This window comes from Anas acuta, chromosome 16, assembly GCF_963932015.1.
Source record: "Anas acuta chromosome 16, bAnaAcu1.1, whole genome shotgun sequence".
In the NCBI taxonomy this organism is placed as follows: Eukaryota; Metazoa; Chordata; class Aves; order Anseriformes; family Anatidae; genus Anas; species Anas acuta.
In genome coordinates this window covers 11689683-11705616 of record NC_088994.1, presented here as the reverse complement: position 1 = coordinate 11705616, position 15934 = coordinate 11689683, and the positions used below count along the sequence as shown (strand labels likewise).

The 15934-nt window shown below is 46.3% G+C and overlaps 1 protein-coding gene across 1 annotated transcript in view; it reads right to left on the bottom strand.

Moving 5' to 3' along the window:
* The window catches only part of GNAS (GNAS complex locus), a 150312-nt gene extending 134875 nt beyond the window's left edge, over window positions 1-15437 (bottom strand). Inside the window, exon 1 of the mRNA XM_068700071.1 lies at window positions 15077-15437. Within this exon, the coding sequence (XP_068556172.1) occupies window positions 15077-15323 (247 nt within the window). The 5' untranslated portion in view covers window positions 15324-15437. The remainder of the gene's footprint in view (window positions 1-15076) is intronic.
* Between the last annotated feature and the right edge of the window lie 497 nt (window positions 15438-15934).

Sequence of the window (15934 nt, the reverse complement as noted above, 5' to 3'; positions counted from 1 at the left end):
GCATTAAGGATAAGGCATTCCACTCATACATTGCTTTCTCATATCTTCTGCGTTCCTCCACAGCCACAACAATGTGTGACAACACGAACACATATGCGTGTGTATGGGCCAGGCATCAGCTAAGAAATAAGCACCACCAACACACTGCTCCTCTGCCTCCCTTCGCATTTAAACCCACAAGCAAACTTCTTAACTGCAGCATCATCAGTCAGGGAATTTACTTCCTCGTTGGTGTGTGATCCAGAGAAAGTTCACAAGACAGACCGCCTTATTAATTCTGAGTAGACCCAATACTCACCAACCCTTCCTCATGATGATTCATTCTCACTTGGATTCCTCTGACATGGTGTCAGTTTTGTTATGAAACCACTTACTTCACTGCAAGTGGCTTCAGTTGGCAGATCAGTTTCATACAAGAATCTGACCAAGCAAGATGTTAAAGACGTAAGATACCTACGTGGTGTGAGATGACGGTTGAAGGGTGCTTCATAGTATGTTGGTGTCATGTCCCGTTTCCCCTTACCCCCAGTCTGGATGATCCTCAAGAAGTTTACCAGTAAAACATCCTCTGTAAAGAAACCGCACACAAATACTGCCCATCCTTAAGCAACAGCAGCAGGATATTGTTGTGTTGCAAAGGAGACGCATGGGATTGCCTGAAAAGATGACTGTAGCACCCCAGGCTGCCTCTCAGATTCTTGGTTAATGCTGTTTAACGTCACCTTTCTTACCGTGACTTCCCAACTTTGGGGTTCCAACTTCAAATGGATTTAATTCAGCAGTATTCCTAAGAAAAAGATGGTCTGTACCGGGTGAGCTCAGTGGGAAACAGAGATACCAAGTATTCGAATAGCACACGGAGCCTGCTGAGTTATCCAGATTTCAGCTGAATTAAATGACACATAGTTATGACTACTACAGACATCTGTTTTCAAGAGGTGTCTAGATCATTAGCAGCTAATTGTATGCCTCTGTGACATTCCCTGCCATATGCTGGGGGATAATCTCAGCAACCAACAGGGATTTTCACCTCAAATCCTAACAAATCTGCTCTGCAGGGCTTCGCGGGTTTTCTTATGTCATTTATTAGATAATACCGCTCAGCTGCTCTTCTGCTTTTTCCATGCCATGTATCTGTTGTTTCACTGCTCCCAACACCCAAACATTTGTGCAACCTACCTGGTTAAGTGACAATTTTTTTCACACCATCCTAGTAAAAAAAAAAAAATAATCCCTTCCTTGATAAAGGTAAATACAAAATTAATCTCCTGGGTAAACACACAAACTTGTCATTAGGGTTGCACATCTGTGCATGTAACGCACAGTATGAAGAGCAAAGGGAGAAGACCTAGTTTTACATGCATCTTCATTAATGGTGAAAAATCAGAGGGTTTTTGGCACTCTGTGAAACAGGCGCCTATGCTGAAAGATGCAATAGCACTTTTGCAGCCATAACAGATGTGTACACACACAGAATTTGATGTTCGGCGCTAACCAACAATAACAAGCCTGGATGTGACTTCAGTACCAACAAAAGGCATAAGCCAAACTACTCTGGAGCTTCAATCAAATCATTTCTCCAGGCCATAAAGAGAAGCATCACAAATCCGTTGCATTTCCTTGGGCTGGTGGCATTCCTTCCCTGCACAAGGGCACACAAAACCTCACTCAAGCTCTGGCCTCTTCCTTTGCTAGCTAGGTATTATCTTTGCTGGGCCTTCTGATGGGTTTGGCAGTCACTTCGACCTCAGGGGCATCTCCTGAATGCTGCCAGGGAAGAGGGACAGCTGTCAGCAAGAGCTGCTGGTGTTTCCACCCCACACTTCCAGCCCTCCCAATGAAAGACAGCAGGGAAATGCAACAATCTTGAATGAACTGTGGCAGACCAGAGTCAGGGTGGGGAGAGCGGGGAGGATTTCGTGGTCCTGCCTCCTGCCAGCCCTGAAGGAAGCCAGCACTCTGATGAGATGTTTCTGTAGTCCCAGAGCTTCCCCCAAAGCTACAGAGCGGTTCTGCCGCTGGCGAGGAGGGACGTGTGGCTGGGATATTTTTATCCCCTCTTCGCTCCCATCCCTGTCAGTCCAAAACAAATCTCAGCTAGTGAAGTGGGAAAGATGGTTCACAAGGAGAAAAGGATTCCCCAGCTCGATTTGCGTGTCACCACTGGGTAAAGCAGACACATGCCACTGCGGTGGCACAGCTGCATTGTTCCTGGTTGCAGCCTGGAAAGGTTACTGGAAGCTGGGAAACAGCAGGCCTACTGCTTGATTTTTAGCAGCTGAAGAGCAGCAGTAAACCGCATAAGTATTATGTAAAATGATCTTTTTCTAAGTATACATTTATTGTGCACAGAAGAAGTGGATTTAATTACAAACAACTGGAAGTTTTTAACAGTCTAGATTGCCCCCTACTCCCTTTCTAAAAACTAAGGTTTGGCAGCAGCTTTTGGGTTTCTTTGCAAGTCTTCTAAGTATTTCCTTGGAAAGACTTTACACTTGGTCCCAGGCAAGCAGTCAAAATCAACATTTAAAAAGCATGCCCTGCATAATTTCCAGGATTCAGCAGCATTAAGGTATACTTATGGAGGCCAGGAAGAGAACTGCTTTTTGTACTTTTTGACTTAGTGCATAAAGCTGGTCTTCAGACAAGGAAGTTTATATTCCAAATAATATTTTTAACTACATGCGGTCAAGTGCATAACTTATCAAGCCTTTCCTCGTCCCCCTCCCAAAATAAGCCTGAATCGTAAATGTCCTTGCAGTGTTTAGTTTTTCTCAGACCTCTACTGGAAGCAACAGATTCTCAAACCTTCTAATAGAGAATTATTTGATGGCAGAGAAAGTTTCACATAACATGTTCTTAAATTCCCTTTTACAGTAAAACTACAGTTTGGGCCAGATAGTGATACTCAGACTAATTTGGCTGGTTCTCCAAGGAGGATTAGGAATGATTTTGTGATCTGTCACTGTGCCTTGGCTGGGGGACAGTAACAGCAACACACAGGTGAGAGCCCTCACTCATACAAATAATCCCACTGAAATCACTGTGACTGCTTTCAGATCTGCAATGCAAGTTTTTGGTTTGATCCAAAGCCCATGAAATTTCACCCATTTCATGTATTTGATCAGGAAACAGGCCTTTGCAAATTGCTTTTGATTTTTCAATAGTAGTACACATGACACCTCTGGATACAACAATTTACATGTTTAAGGACTAACCTCTAAAAAATTCTCAGATTTTGTTTTGTTGGATAGACAGACTAGAAAGGTTTCCTTATGAATATTTTCAGTGTATTCAAAACAAATGCATATTCTGAAATACCTGGAAGTTCAGTCCTGCGTTGTTCACCACCTTTTAGATGGTGTAGCATGAAACGCTATGGACAAGTGAAACCTTCACAGAAGCTGAAAGGAATGAGAGAAATGACAATAGCAGTAGCATTAAGGAATCAGGTTTAGAGGAAAAAAAAAACAGTATCTTTGAGCTTTTACAGACTAAAAGGTATTTATTTGTTCTATGTTTCTAATCACCAGAGGAAAAAATAGGTCTATCAAATCATGAATTTCCTGTGTGGGGAGAAGGCAGGGAAAGCATCGAGGGAGTATATTATGCAGTATTTTTCTTCCAAGAAAATAGTTTTATCTGGTATTTATAAAAAACAGTCTGAATGCAGACTGTCAGCTCACAATAGCATGCCCTTCTTCCTCACTGTCTCCGTTTCCTCCCCTTGTAAAGCTGAAGTCCCACAAATTCCCCAGTGCTCCAGAAACCCTCCGGCTAACCAGCAATCCCGAGATTTCAGCATAAAAGCCACCAGAAAAAATGCAAAACCAAACAAATGCAGCCCACAGACTAGAAACTGTGCCTGGTGGGGGGGCAGGGAGGGGAAGAGGAAGAGGCTGTGATGCAAGGCACGAGGGCAGCCTGCCGGGGAGCAGGACAAGCGCTCAGAGGAGCTATTTCTCGTTCTGCAGCAGCTCTGCTTGGTTCCCCCTGCGACCAGCATGGCCTGGGGCACAGCCACAGCACATCATGGTCTGCGCATCCCAGGGACGCATGAGCACTGTTGGTGGCAGGCTCTCTGCACTTTGCCCAAGAAGCCAACAGAACTCAGGCTCTGAGGAAGGAAACAAGGGGCTTGCACAGCTGTCAGTGTCCCAGTCAAACTACTGAAAGCAAAACTAAGGAGTCAGAAAGAACTAACATGAAGGAGTTGCCTTCCTTTGATGCCTGAAGCTCATCTCCAGCAGTGCAGGGCAATAGGAGAAGATCAAAACAGCAATAAGCTCATCTATCTCAGAGACGGAAACCATGCTGCCCATGTGGAGCCCAAGCAAGGAGTTTCAGCACCAGCATTACCGCAGTGCTGACCAGAGCAGCTTGGATCTCCCACTGAAAGCCACGGCAATTCCTTGCCTGCTCGACCAACAGGCATCAGCCCCGTTGTTGCAATGCCTCACAGCAGCTCTTACCACCCGAAGCAGAACGGAGGAGGTGAAAATGGAACCTTTCCAGGCTCAACAGGGATGAAGATCCCCAGGGAACTCTGCCATTTTTGGCTTGACAAGAAGAGAGAATACTTACAGTAAAAATGTAGTTCTGAAGTTATTTTAATTTGCACTGATGAGAAAACAGAGCTGGGCTCTCCACAAACATTGCCAACTGCTCTGGGATAAAAAGTTTCACATTTTTCTTATGAACAGCAGAGTTGGAGCCTGGAGAATTCCTTCCATCTGCCTTTGGTTGCTGCACATGCTGGCACACAGAAAATGTTTATCGGTAGCAAGACCATGATCAGGACCACTGCAGTATATTAGGGAGATCAAAATCTCTGGAAAAACACATACCTCCTACTCTCCTTGCATGCACATAAGATAAAGCCCTACTGCAGGCTCAGGTAACATTACCATCTACTGCCTGATACACAGGTGGAGCTTGGGGCACCTGCTTGCACCTGGAGTCACCTGCTCTTGGGCTTCTCTCAGTTCATCAAACATGCAAACACAAGAGCCGTGTCTGCTCCATGATTTACAAATGCACTGTGTTAACCAGTGCTTGCTTGCTCTCTGCCCTGACCACCCCATAACAGTGCTGACTGGCCCTCGTACACTGGGCTTTAGAAGCTCCTCCGTTGATGCTACCTGCCCATCAGTGGTCAGTAATGCACTTGGTCCACATATCACTGAATTTCAAAAAATAAAATAAGATGCATGCTCCTAAAATGCAAACCTCAGATTTTAAAAGCAACTTATTTTGGATTAGCATTCCTAAAATTTAATGCAGAAAAAGCTCACGGTAGGCACAGATGTGTGTGCTGCCCCAACGTTGGGCTGGGGTGGGAACACAGCCCCACACAGGGCAGTGAGAGGGGAAGAAAGCTCTGCAGTGAGGGCTCTGGTCACACCTGAAACTGCTTTAAAATGAAACATAAAATCACTTTTCCCACTCACACTGGCAGAATTCCACCCTACAAATAAATCACCTGCAGCTCCCAGGGATGCTGTCATAGCAGCTCCCACAGCTGCTTCCCCTGGGACTGCAATAAATGCCATCCCTGCGCAGGCTGTTCACACACGGGGTAGTGAAGGGTTGGGCCCTCCTTTCATTTGTTTTTCCACTGAACCCGATATACTTCCTGGAGGTCAAAGTCGTGAGCTGAGGCAGCACCGCAATGTGCAAACACGTCTGCGCCGAGCCACGCTCAGGCAGGGCCCCGTGGGTTCAGTTCCCAAAACCAGGCCCCGAGCGCGCTGCCGGCCTAGTACCACACTCAGCCTTGCTGTGTGCACAGAGCTGAGGTACTGGTTTGGGGCACTCGCTGATTTTCACATGAAGATTTCTCCTTGCAAGAATGTTAACCTGTGCTTAGGATGAGAAAGAGGAGAAGAAATAATGCCCCAGTAGGAGGAAAACCTCCCAGAGCCCCCCTCCAATCTGGAGGCAGAATTTAACTGGGTTTTCCCAGCAATTTTAGTTCTTCCCCCACTTCCAGCATGCTGTCAAAGAGATTGGAGAGCTGGCTAAACAGACTAAGACTGTAGATTGTAAATCCACATCTTTCTCTTAATTAGGAACTGATCCATCCTCCCTGGCGTCCCCTTCCTTCACTTGGCAAAATAAATACTAGCAACTCTCTGACATCTGTTTAACACCTTCCCCACATTCCTCAACGCAGAGAACACTTATCAAGTTTTCTGTGACATGCAAATCTTATAAAACGCTGCCCAGACAGTTCTGTGGATTTTCTCTGCAGAAGGAACGTATTAGAGGAAGTTAAGAAAACTTCAGCTGTGCTATTTATAAGCCATACAGTGGCTTGTTTCTCAAAAGCCTCATTGACCAGGGGAACAATGACAGTAAGTTTAGGGAGTTCAAGTTCTCTTAAGACACCCTTCAGGCCCATATATCTAAAATATTATGGATTTACATGCCCGCAACTGGGCTTTCTTGTAACAAAGATCTGGACTTGTCCTCACTTCAGGGAATTGCCTCTTTTTCCCTTTGCCTTTTTCATACTGTAGTAATTAGAAAGATTCACAAATATGCATGATTTCATTGAATAAGCGCACTCCCAAATTTAAGAGAAACAGGGAAGAGCTGTGTGTAATTAGAGGTAACTGTTCTTTGTTGTTTCTCTTCCAAGAATACGAACACACCTTGCTGAGTTCTGCAGGTATTGACAGCCCACAGAAAGGACACAAACTATTCACATTCCTGTTGAGATGACCACCTCAGTATTACCTTCTTTTTGACACTACAGTTTTTGACCAAGCTATGACTGCTGGCCAATACACTTTTCAGCATCTTGCCAGAAGCTGAGGTGCTGCCTGCATGAGGCTGTTCAAGGGCAGACAGCATGGGAAAGGCAACAGAAGCCTGTGCCAAGGAGAGCTGCGGTTCCCTACGAGGAGCTCCGCTGGGCACAAAGACTCCTCTGAAGTCCATCCAAATGCTGTAGGTGGGATGGCTGTGCCAGTATCTCCTGCTCCCACTGCAACGTCCAATGCTGCTGAACCACACATTGCAGAAGCGATGAGCTATTTATGAGGTCCACCCAAAGAGCCTAAGCACTTCCCCTGCAAAGAGCAGAAATACTCAGTTATTTCTGGGAATTTCTCTTAAGGTTACAGGAATTGCTAAAGAAGGAGAACACAAACAGCTAATACACCAGCTAATAGATACGCTTTTAGCAACAACACTTGCAAATGTTAAAAATTAAATCATCATCCACCTCCTTTTAGCAGAGGATACTTTGAGACAGATGTGTAACACTTTAAAGCAGATGAGAATACAGCTAGGAAATACAGATGTACACAGATTGATCTGCGTGCACATATATAATATCTATATAAAAGAAAGATACCTTTCTAAAAACACATTTGTCTGTAAGTAGCTGAATATAAGTTGCAAGATTCCCATCATTTTTATCAGGAGTTACCAAAACCTAGCACTGGTTAAAGATACAGGCCTCCCAGTGATTTTCTTCAGAAAAAAACATTGATTCTTGTTCCTAAATTTGTTTCTGACCACTGACATTACACAGAGGGATCAGAAAATGCACTATCACTACAGAAACATGCCAATAAAATACTATGATGCAGCCTGGAAGAAAAGCCAAGCGCCGCAGGCAAACAACGTTGTAATTCACAGGCCAAGTCCTGGTCAGCCCAAGACCAACATGCCAGTAGGCAGTCAGTAAAACTCAAGAGTACGTGCTGCCAACTTTTCACCTGTCTGCGGCACTGCTTTGTAGCTCTAGCACTTGAGGAGACCACCTAAAATACACAGGCACTACAACACCAGCCTCTGCATGTCATGGCAGCAGAGCCCCCAAATCATCTTCAGAAAATGAGTCAGAAGCCTAAGGAGTACCTTTTTTTGGGGGGGGGGGGGGGGGGGGGGGTAGAAACAACCATTAGCCAAAACCCCAACCATTCCCATCCTCCAAAGCTGTATTGGCAGATGAACACATACAAGCCCCCTCAGTTTTACGATTTTAGGATGGCACTGGTCTAATTTCAGGTTGCTGCACAAACCTCTGTTACCACTGAAATGTGTGGGTTCAGGACATCCGAGAAGAAAGGTCTGTAGCTTACATGAACAAAACCCTGACTTCTTTGGCCAGTTACTAGGACCAAGCAGGTCACACCACTAGCAAGGGGGTGGAAACCACTGCTCAATGAATAAGATTTTGCACATTTTACCTTGTCTCTTGTGGCCCACTGAAGAGGAATGAAGTTACCTAAGAAATGTGTGCTGTCTGCAGAACCCCACTCTGGAGCAAGCTGAGAGCACAGATGGAAATAGCTGCAGGAATAGCATCCACTTGGAGTCAAGGTGGGATTGCGCTCTACATTTTTGCATCTCACCCCTCCTTCCTAAGGAAGCTATACAAACAAGGGTTGATTCTTCTAACATAAGAAAACTGGTAGACATCAGGTCTGGAAAAAGTCGTCATAGCTGGAATCTACATCCTTCCAGCTCTCAAAGAAGGAAGACAATTTCTCTGGACCAGGTACTGTACCTTCAGGCACCTGGCAGCTCTTCCTGAGCTGCACCAGGTGCCTGTTGCAGGCAGCATACAACACAAACACAGCTCCAACATATATATGTATATATAAAAATAAATGCTGAGAAACTGGGGAGACTGAACCACATTATTGTATGCAGCTCCAAAAATCTCACAATGCGTCATGAATCAGACAACAGGACTTTGCTTGTACTTTATTGCAGCAGTAAAGTTTGAACTATAAATAGCATGGAAGCACTTGGTCTCTCTCTTTTTTATTATTTATTTTCAAAGTACGTTCTCTTTTAAGAGGCACCAGTTTGTGTTCAGTCCTCCTCTCTCATTTCTTCACTGCTGGTGCTCTCCATCAGCAATTCCCAGCCATGACACCGCCAGACCTAGAGAAACCCTAGCACAGGAGACAGTTCAATTTAAGATGCTGCAGAACAAAAAGGAGCTAACAGCTACACAGGAGTGATCAAGCAATGTTGCCTGCTCTGGAAACTGCAAGTGAAACAGTCCTCTTCCCACTCTTAAAGAAAAAAAATCTTAGTATGGAGCTGGCCTAATAGCACACAAGTTGATTGGAGCCAAAAGCATGTTAAGTGAGTTATTACTTCTTTTGCAGGCAAAAAATGTGGCATTTTCACTCAGGTATAGCCACCTACTCTGCACTGGGAAAACTTATGATGCCAGCAGGTACAACCGCCATCCTTCCTACAAGAGGAAGGGAAGAGCTGCTGCCTTCCTTCAGAAGGACAGAGATGGAACAAACAGCTAAGAACAATAGGCAAAACCAGAGCACAGCTGGAGAAGAGTCTTCACTTAAAAATAAGGAACAGTCTTTGATACAACTCTCAAATTAGGTCTGTGGCTACACATGAATGCTGCCTTTCTATAGTAAGATATCATCATCTCTATCCCACCAGGCATTTAATGAGTAAAAATACAGGTTACCACTAACACAGACATTGCCTACACGCTGGGGAAGAGGAGAGATGATGCACACCCATGCTGCTGTGGTGGGTGCTAGGGAACAGGGAATCCCCCAGATCCCTCAGCCCCTTCCCCACAACAATCCATGCTGGCACGTACATGGAGCAACTAATGCTGAAGGGCTGCAACTGTGAAAGCAATTATTTTGCAGTTTGGCTCTCTGTACAGAAAGCATCATCCTAGCATCAATAGTGTGCCATCCATTAGCAGTTCTTCATCGTGACACTTTTATAGCAGTGCTGCTGTAGGTTTCCTAACAACTCCCATTGCCAGACCCTGCTTGAAGCAGCTCTAACTTTGCCAAATTTCAAATATACTGGCTGAAGCTTTCCATGCCATGTGTCTGCCTGAAGCTAGTGATTTTTGTTTGTGTAGAGATAGTACAAAAAAAATGTTAAGGTCAGGAGCACTCAAGGAGGAAGAAAAAAAGGCAGAGAACAATGAGTAGCTTGTCTGTCTCCTTTCTATGGAAACAGGAGAGAAACTATTTTACCAAGTTATCTAAAGCATAGAGGTGCCAGTGCTGAAGATAGCATGTTGCTCCAAGGTACAGTGAACATAATTGCATCACAGGTCCTGAGCTAGCACCGCTTGCATATTGAGTAAAGCCTTGTTAAGGTATGCAAAGCTTTCCAGGTGTTTTTTTCAGCATGAGAATGCTCCACATCCAGCAGATCTCTGCAGGACAGGCAGCAGTCTATGCCATAGATCCCATTTTGTATGCAGTGGTGAGAACCGAGTAGGACTTGTCTTGCAGAGGCTCTTCATCATGAAGACAGACCCGTAATTAGCGTACCACCTCCTGGTGTCCGCAGCAGGATCATCATGCCTGCAATGGAAAGTACCCGGCGGATGGAAACCACAGATTCCCACGTCCAAGTGTTTTTGTAGTATCTGGTAATTACTGGGAGCCCTGTTGGAAAAAATTGTAATTCCTTTACCACTAATGACAGCCCATTTGGAGCACAGTTGTGTACTGCTGCCTTCTGAGCCTCTCTCAGCACGCAGGAGGCCAGGTTGCTCAGCAGAACAGCCCGTTATAAGACACTTGCACTGCTAGCGTCCTATCGGGTTGAGTCTAGAATTTGCTGGTTTTCCTATTCCTTATTTTTTAAAGGGGAAATGAAACACCAACTTAGTATAAGATGTTAAGGTTCAGAAACCCTGTTCTCAAGAATTAAAAAAAAACAGGATACAGGTTCTCTCTACAGTTTTAGTCTATTTTTCCCTGCCTTTCACATATCTTCCAATAAGGATCATACCCTTTTTTTCCCCAGGGCTTATACCTACTTCAGCTCACAAAACATGAGGCACAAGAAACAAATGAGAGCTGGAAGTGAATGAAACTATTTTCTACAGTGACAAGCTCCTGTGAGAGGGAATCTCTTCAAGCACCTGAACAGACATTTATCTGTACAACTGGTTGTCTTCCTCTCAGCCATGCCTTCCCCACCCGCCTGGTCTCTGACAGAAGCAGAGCAGCGTCAGGATAACTGGCTAACTGCAAGCAAGGTACGGAATCACAACATGAGGAAGGATATTTGTGGGTTATGCCATTAAATGCAGCCCTGCAGAACCAGACAGGCTTCATTCTGGTGAAGCGCTGCCACAGCAAACCAAGCAACACGTGCTTCCCATCGCTGGCACCAAGCCATGCTTCACACCTCCGAGATTGCAACTGAAGCATCTAAAGCTTGACTTGAGCATTCACAGCCATGACATCCATGCTCTAAACACATGAAGTGCAATAAAAGAAGCTGAGTGCTATGCAGAAAGTTAAGAGTTAAGATTAGGCAAAGATCACTCATTTAAACTTTATGGCAGCTTCGGACAGCTTTAGCCTTAGTCCTTCTATGGTCGTATTTCCCTCCCCAGCATCCATAAAAACAGGAGAACGATGCCACCTCATCTCACAGCAGTGCCATGCAGACACAGTCACTGACATTTGTCGAGACTACATTCCCTGCAGTGATCAGGGCTGCAGAAAAGCCCACAAGGAGTTCAACAGTTCTTTATTCAGTACGGGGTACGGATGGCGTGTCATAAATAGGGCACGGGGTAACACATTGTACGAGGAGGATAAGAATATTGAATAGCCACTCATTCACTGCACAACATCCATCTTGTGCACTCAATGAAGTACAAGCCCTGTGGAAGAAAATACAATGTAAACCATACAAGACAGTCTTTAATTATATGTTATCCAGGGGCTTACCATGCAGCACACACACAGAAAGAGCGACTGCGGTTAGTCTTCATGCTGATATTTTCTAGCTTCTTAAAGCATTTTTTTCCTGTGTAGTGTATTTCCCCTACAAAAGCTTTTAATTTGCATGCCTATATTCATATTTGTACCTATAAGTAAGAACACTTCTAGTAATTTTTTAAGAACTGATGTAGGTAAGATTCAGAACTGTTTAGCATGTTGTAGTTAAATACCCCAGATAAAAAGTACATGCATCTCTATTTACATACAAAGATATCTAAGTCCCCATTTCTCTATGGGAATAAGCCATAGGTACCTCTCACATGGGTGAGAGTTCACAGAAAGCAACACAAACACCAGGAGAGCTGAGCACATTTCTGACAATTTTTTTTTTTTAATTGTTGTTGGAAAAATACTAACTGATCAAAAACATTAAAACCCCAGAGAAAGGAATAACATTGTTTTCATATATTTGTTATATGATAAAAACAAAATTTAAGATGAATTATAATACAAGTCTTAAAAAAGGCTGAGGAGGATCAATATTAAAGTCACCAGTGGGACGCACACATAGTGGAATTGTTCTACAGCAAAGTTTAAAATCCCCCATAAGTTTAAAATTCCCCCATAAGCACACTTCCAAATTAGGATCAAGACTGTTCCCAAAACAAAGGAAGCCCCCACACTCTGAAAAACACCCTTCAATACACTGTAGTAGTCCTGAACTGTCATCATAATTATGAGCAGAGTCTTAAGTTGAGACTTGGTACACCCACATGCAGCACATTAAACAAAATCCAATGAAATCACATCTGATTGTTTGTGTGAAAGGGAAGTGCACAAAGGGAAAAACTCATGTACTACCACAAGTATGGAGTCAAATTACTGCTTCAAAGATACAGCAGATGTAAAACCTTTGTCCCACAAAAACTAAGAGAAGTTTTAGGAATTAGTAATTTACCTGATGTCAAGAAATGGTTGAAAAGCAATGAAAGAGAAAAAAATAAATCGAGTAACAGGACAGGGATACCCACATGCACTGCACATCCCTGAGAACACTGACAAAGCAAGGAACTCTAGTAGGTCTAAAAAAAAGCAACACTGAATGTCAAGCACCAGTCACACTGACTAGCATTCTAATACTGCAAGTAACAGACCAGAGCTTATAGCTTTAAGGTATGTTATCCACATCACAAAACAAAACACACCCAGGCACAGACACACCTGACTGTGCATTCACTACATTCTGTACACCAAAGCATGTGACAGGAGTAAACTCTGGATTTGCTGTGCAGCTTTTCAGCTCTTGATGTTTGCAGCGAGCTAATGCAGGTGTACCTTAAAGATAAAGTAACTTCTGATACAGACCAGACCTGAAGCATCGGTACAGTTCTCATTTAAGTTCTGTCAGTCTCAGAGAAAAAGCAGCCACCTGCAGTGTCCTTCACCATTCACACCATTGCTCTGTGTCTGCAGGAGCACATCAGCCTGAAGAGCTGGGAGCACAAGCAAGAAACTATGAGTACCTTTTGAAGCTTTTGCCATTGAGCCTACAGTGTCAGGTGAGGAAACATCCCTTGTCTACACTTCTTCAGTGTATTTTCCCCTACCCTAGCTCTATTCCTTGGAAGTAGACTCAGTTGCTGCTTTAAATCCAAGCTAGACATTCCTGCCCCTCATTCAATTGCAGGTCAATTTGACTGTCCTGCATAATTAGCAGGTGTAATCCATAAGCATGCAGGCTATGTCTCAGGACAGAGATGCTCAGCTGCAGCAGCAATACCTGCAGATGCACATAATCAACCATGCACCAAACTTCTTGGTCCAGTTTAGAAATAGAAAATTCACGGAGTAACAGTATGAGTGGGATACAGGGAGACGCAACAAGGGAAGGAAGCTAACTAGAGAACTGACAGTCTCTGCGCAAGGCGCGGGGAAATGGGTCTCTTAGGCATCCCAAGATTTACAAGAGGGCCAAGAAGTGACTTCCTGCTATTCAAGTCCAGGCTGAAATATAATAAACCACTGCCAGCATAACACTGACTCATATCCATCAGATTTATAAATCAGTACTTTGACAAAGAATACTCTCTCTTTTGGCTTCACTATGGATAACTTCAAACTACTAGGATATGTCATTTAACCCACTAAGTTTAACGTCACTTCTGCAAAAAGCAGTACAGTGGCACAATGTGCTAGAAGAAACATTAAAAAAAACAGGCCACTGAAACATTGCCTAGTGCAAATGCAGCAGCCCATCAGATAGCCTTCCTGACTTACAGGCAAGCAGATTAACATCAGCATTAGTCTTCTTGTTTTGTTTTTAATCTACAAAGAAAGAGACATCCATTCTCACAGCTCCTTCTCCAAGCACTTGTTTACTGCAGAACAGACTTGAAATAAATTAAAAAGTTAAGATCTAAAATACCTGTGATGCAGCCTGTTCTTGAAAGGAGAGCTACGTTGGTCAGAGGTGTGACTTCCCACCAACGCTCGCAGCATACAGAGCTCAGAGCCTTCACACAAGGATCGCTTGCTCTGCCCTCCCCCCCAGAAGGAGGAAGACACCTTCAGAAGCACGTATCGCTGTGGCCACATCACAAGGGATCACATTTATAGACCAAAAACTTTTAGCACTGAGACTTATAATACCATCTCAATACTGCTCTCTAAAGCTCCTCAGCAATTCAGACCCTCAAATACAGGCAATGAACATACTGAGTTAAAAAAAAAATAAAAATAAAATAACACCAAGAGGGCCAAGTCTCCCCATTCATCACACAGGGTACCACGCCAACCTCAGCAGGGAGGAGACTCCCCATCCTGCAGAAGTTTGAGGCACCATCTGCTACCCCAGGATGTCCAGAGCTCCGCAACATGCTGTCGGTGTCCCAGCCGATGCATGCTGAGGGGAGGGGAGCGGCAGAATTTCCAAGCCCCCGGACTTACCTGGCGGCTAATGCACCCCAAGCACCTCGGGCACCCCCTGCAGCACCCCGTGCCCCCCACCCAGCCCCCCGCCCCGCCGCACAGGCAGGTGCACGGCCCCGCCGGGCTGCAACCAACCTCGGAGCCCCGACACCTCCCCAAGCCGCCAGCACTCGGCGAGGAGACGCCAAGCCACGAACGCACACGGGAAGACAGATAAATAAATAAATAAATAAAACCAAACTAAAAAAAAAGGGGGGAAAACCTCCCACAGCCCCCAGCGCCGCCCACGGCTGGGGGGGGTCCCTCCGACCCCTGCGGGCTCCCCCTCGAGGTGCAGCCACCGCCCCGACCCCCCCCCCCGGGGCGATGCCGAGCCCCCGTCCCCGGTTCGCCCCCGGGGGGGAGCCGCCGGCCGCGTCCCGCCCGCCGCTCACCGAGCAGCAGCAGCCTGTGCGTCTGCTTGTACTCCCTCTTCTCCGCCTTCAGCGTCTTGTCGATGCTCTTGCTCCGCTTCCTGTCCGCCCGCTCCTTGGCCACCAGGTCCTGCCGCAGCCGGTGCCGCACCTGCGGGTCGCCGTGCTCCGCTGTCACCGGGGGGGGGTCCGCCTCGCCCCGGCCGCCGTACGGCACCGAGGGGCGCGCCGCGGCCAGGCGGGAGCGCAGGCTGTAGCACAGCCCCATGCTGCCGGTGCCGCGGCCTCCCGCCCGCCCCTACCGCATGCTCTCCGCCGGGCTGGGGCCGGGCCGGGCCGGGCAGGGCGAGGCGGCGCCCGGCGGGCTCTTAAACGGCCCCGCGGGGCCGGGGCTGCCGAGCGCCGCGCCCGCCCCTCCCCGCCCCTCGGCGGCCGGGCCCCCGCACGTGATGCCGCCATGGCTACCATCTTGTGAGGGGAGCGGCCCTCAGGCGGCCGCCGGTGCTGCGGGGGGTGGGGGACACGAGGTGTGAGGCTTGGGGACGGTGTCTCCCCGGCCCCGTCATGTCGCTCGGTGCACGCCTCACGGCCCCCGTTGCTCCCTCACTCGCCCCTCAGCTAGGCTGGGAGCTGGGGTGACATCCCCGCCTTTGGGGAGTCGGGGGGATGCTGCACTGCTCTGTCAGAGAGCTGATCTCCAGCCCAAGCGCTGCTGCAAGATCTCAACCCACTGGAAATAAGGGGGAGATACCGAGTCACGGCCCATTTTCATGCCCCAGATTTTCTTCCTGCTATATGCACTCGTATTTGCGGCTTCTTGTGTTCTCCGTCAGTGCCGTCACCCAGCACAGACGTTAAGGTTGAAGCTTGCTCTGTCGC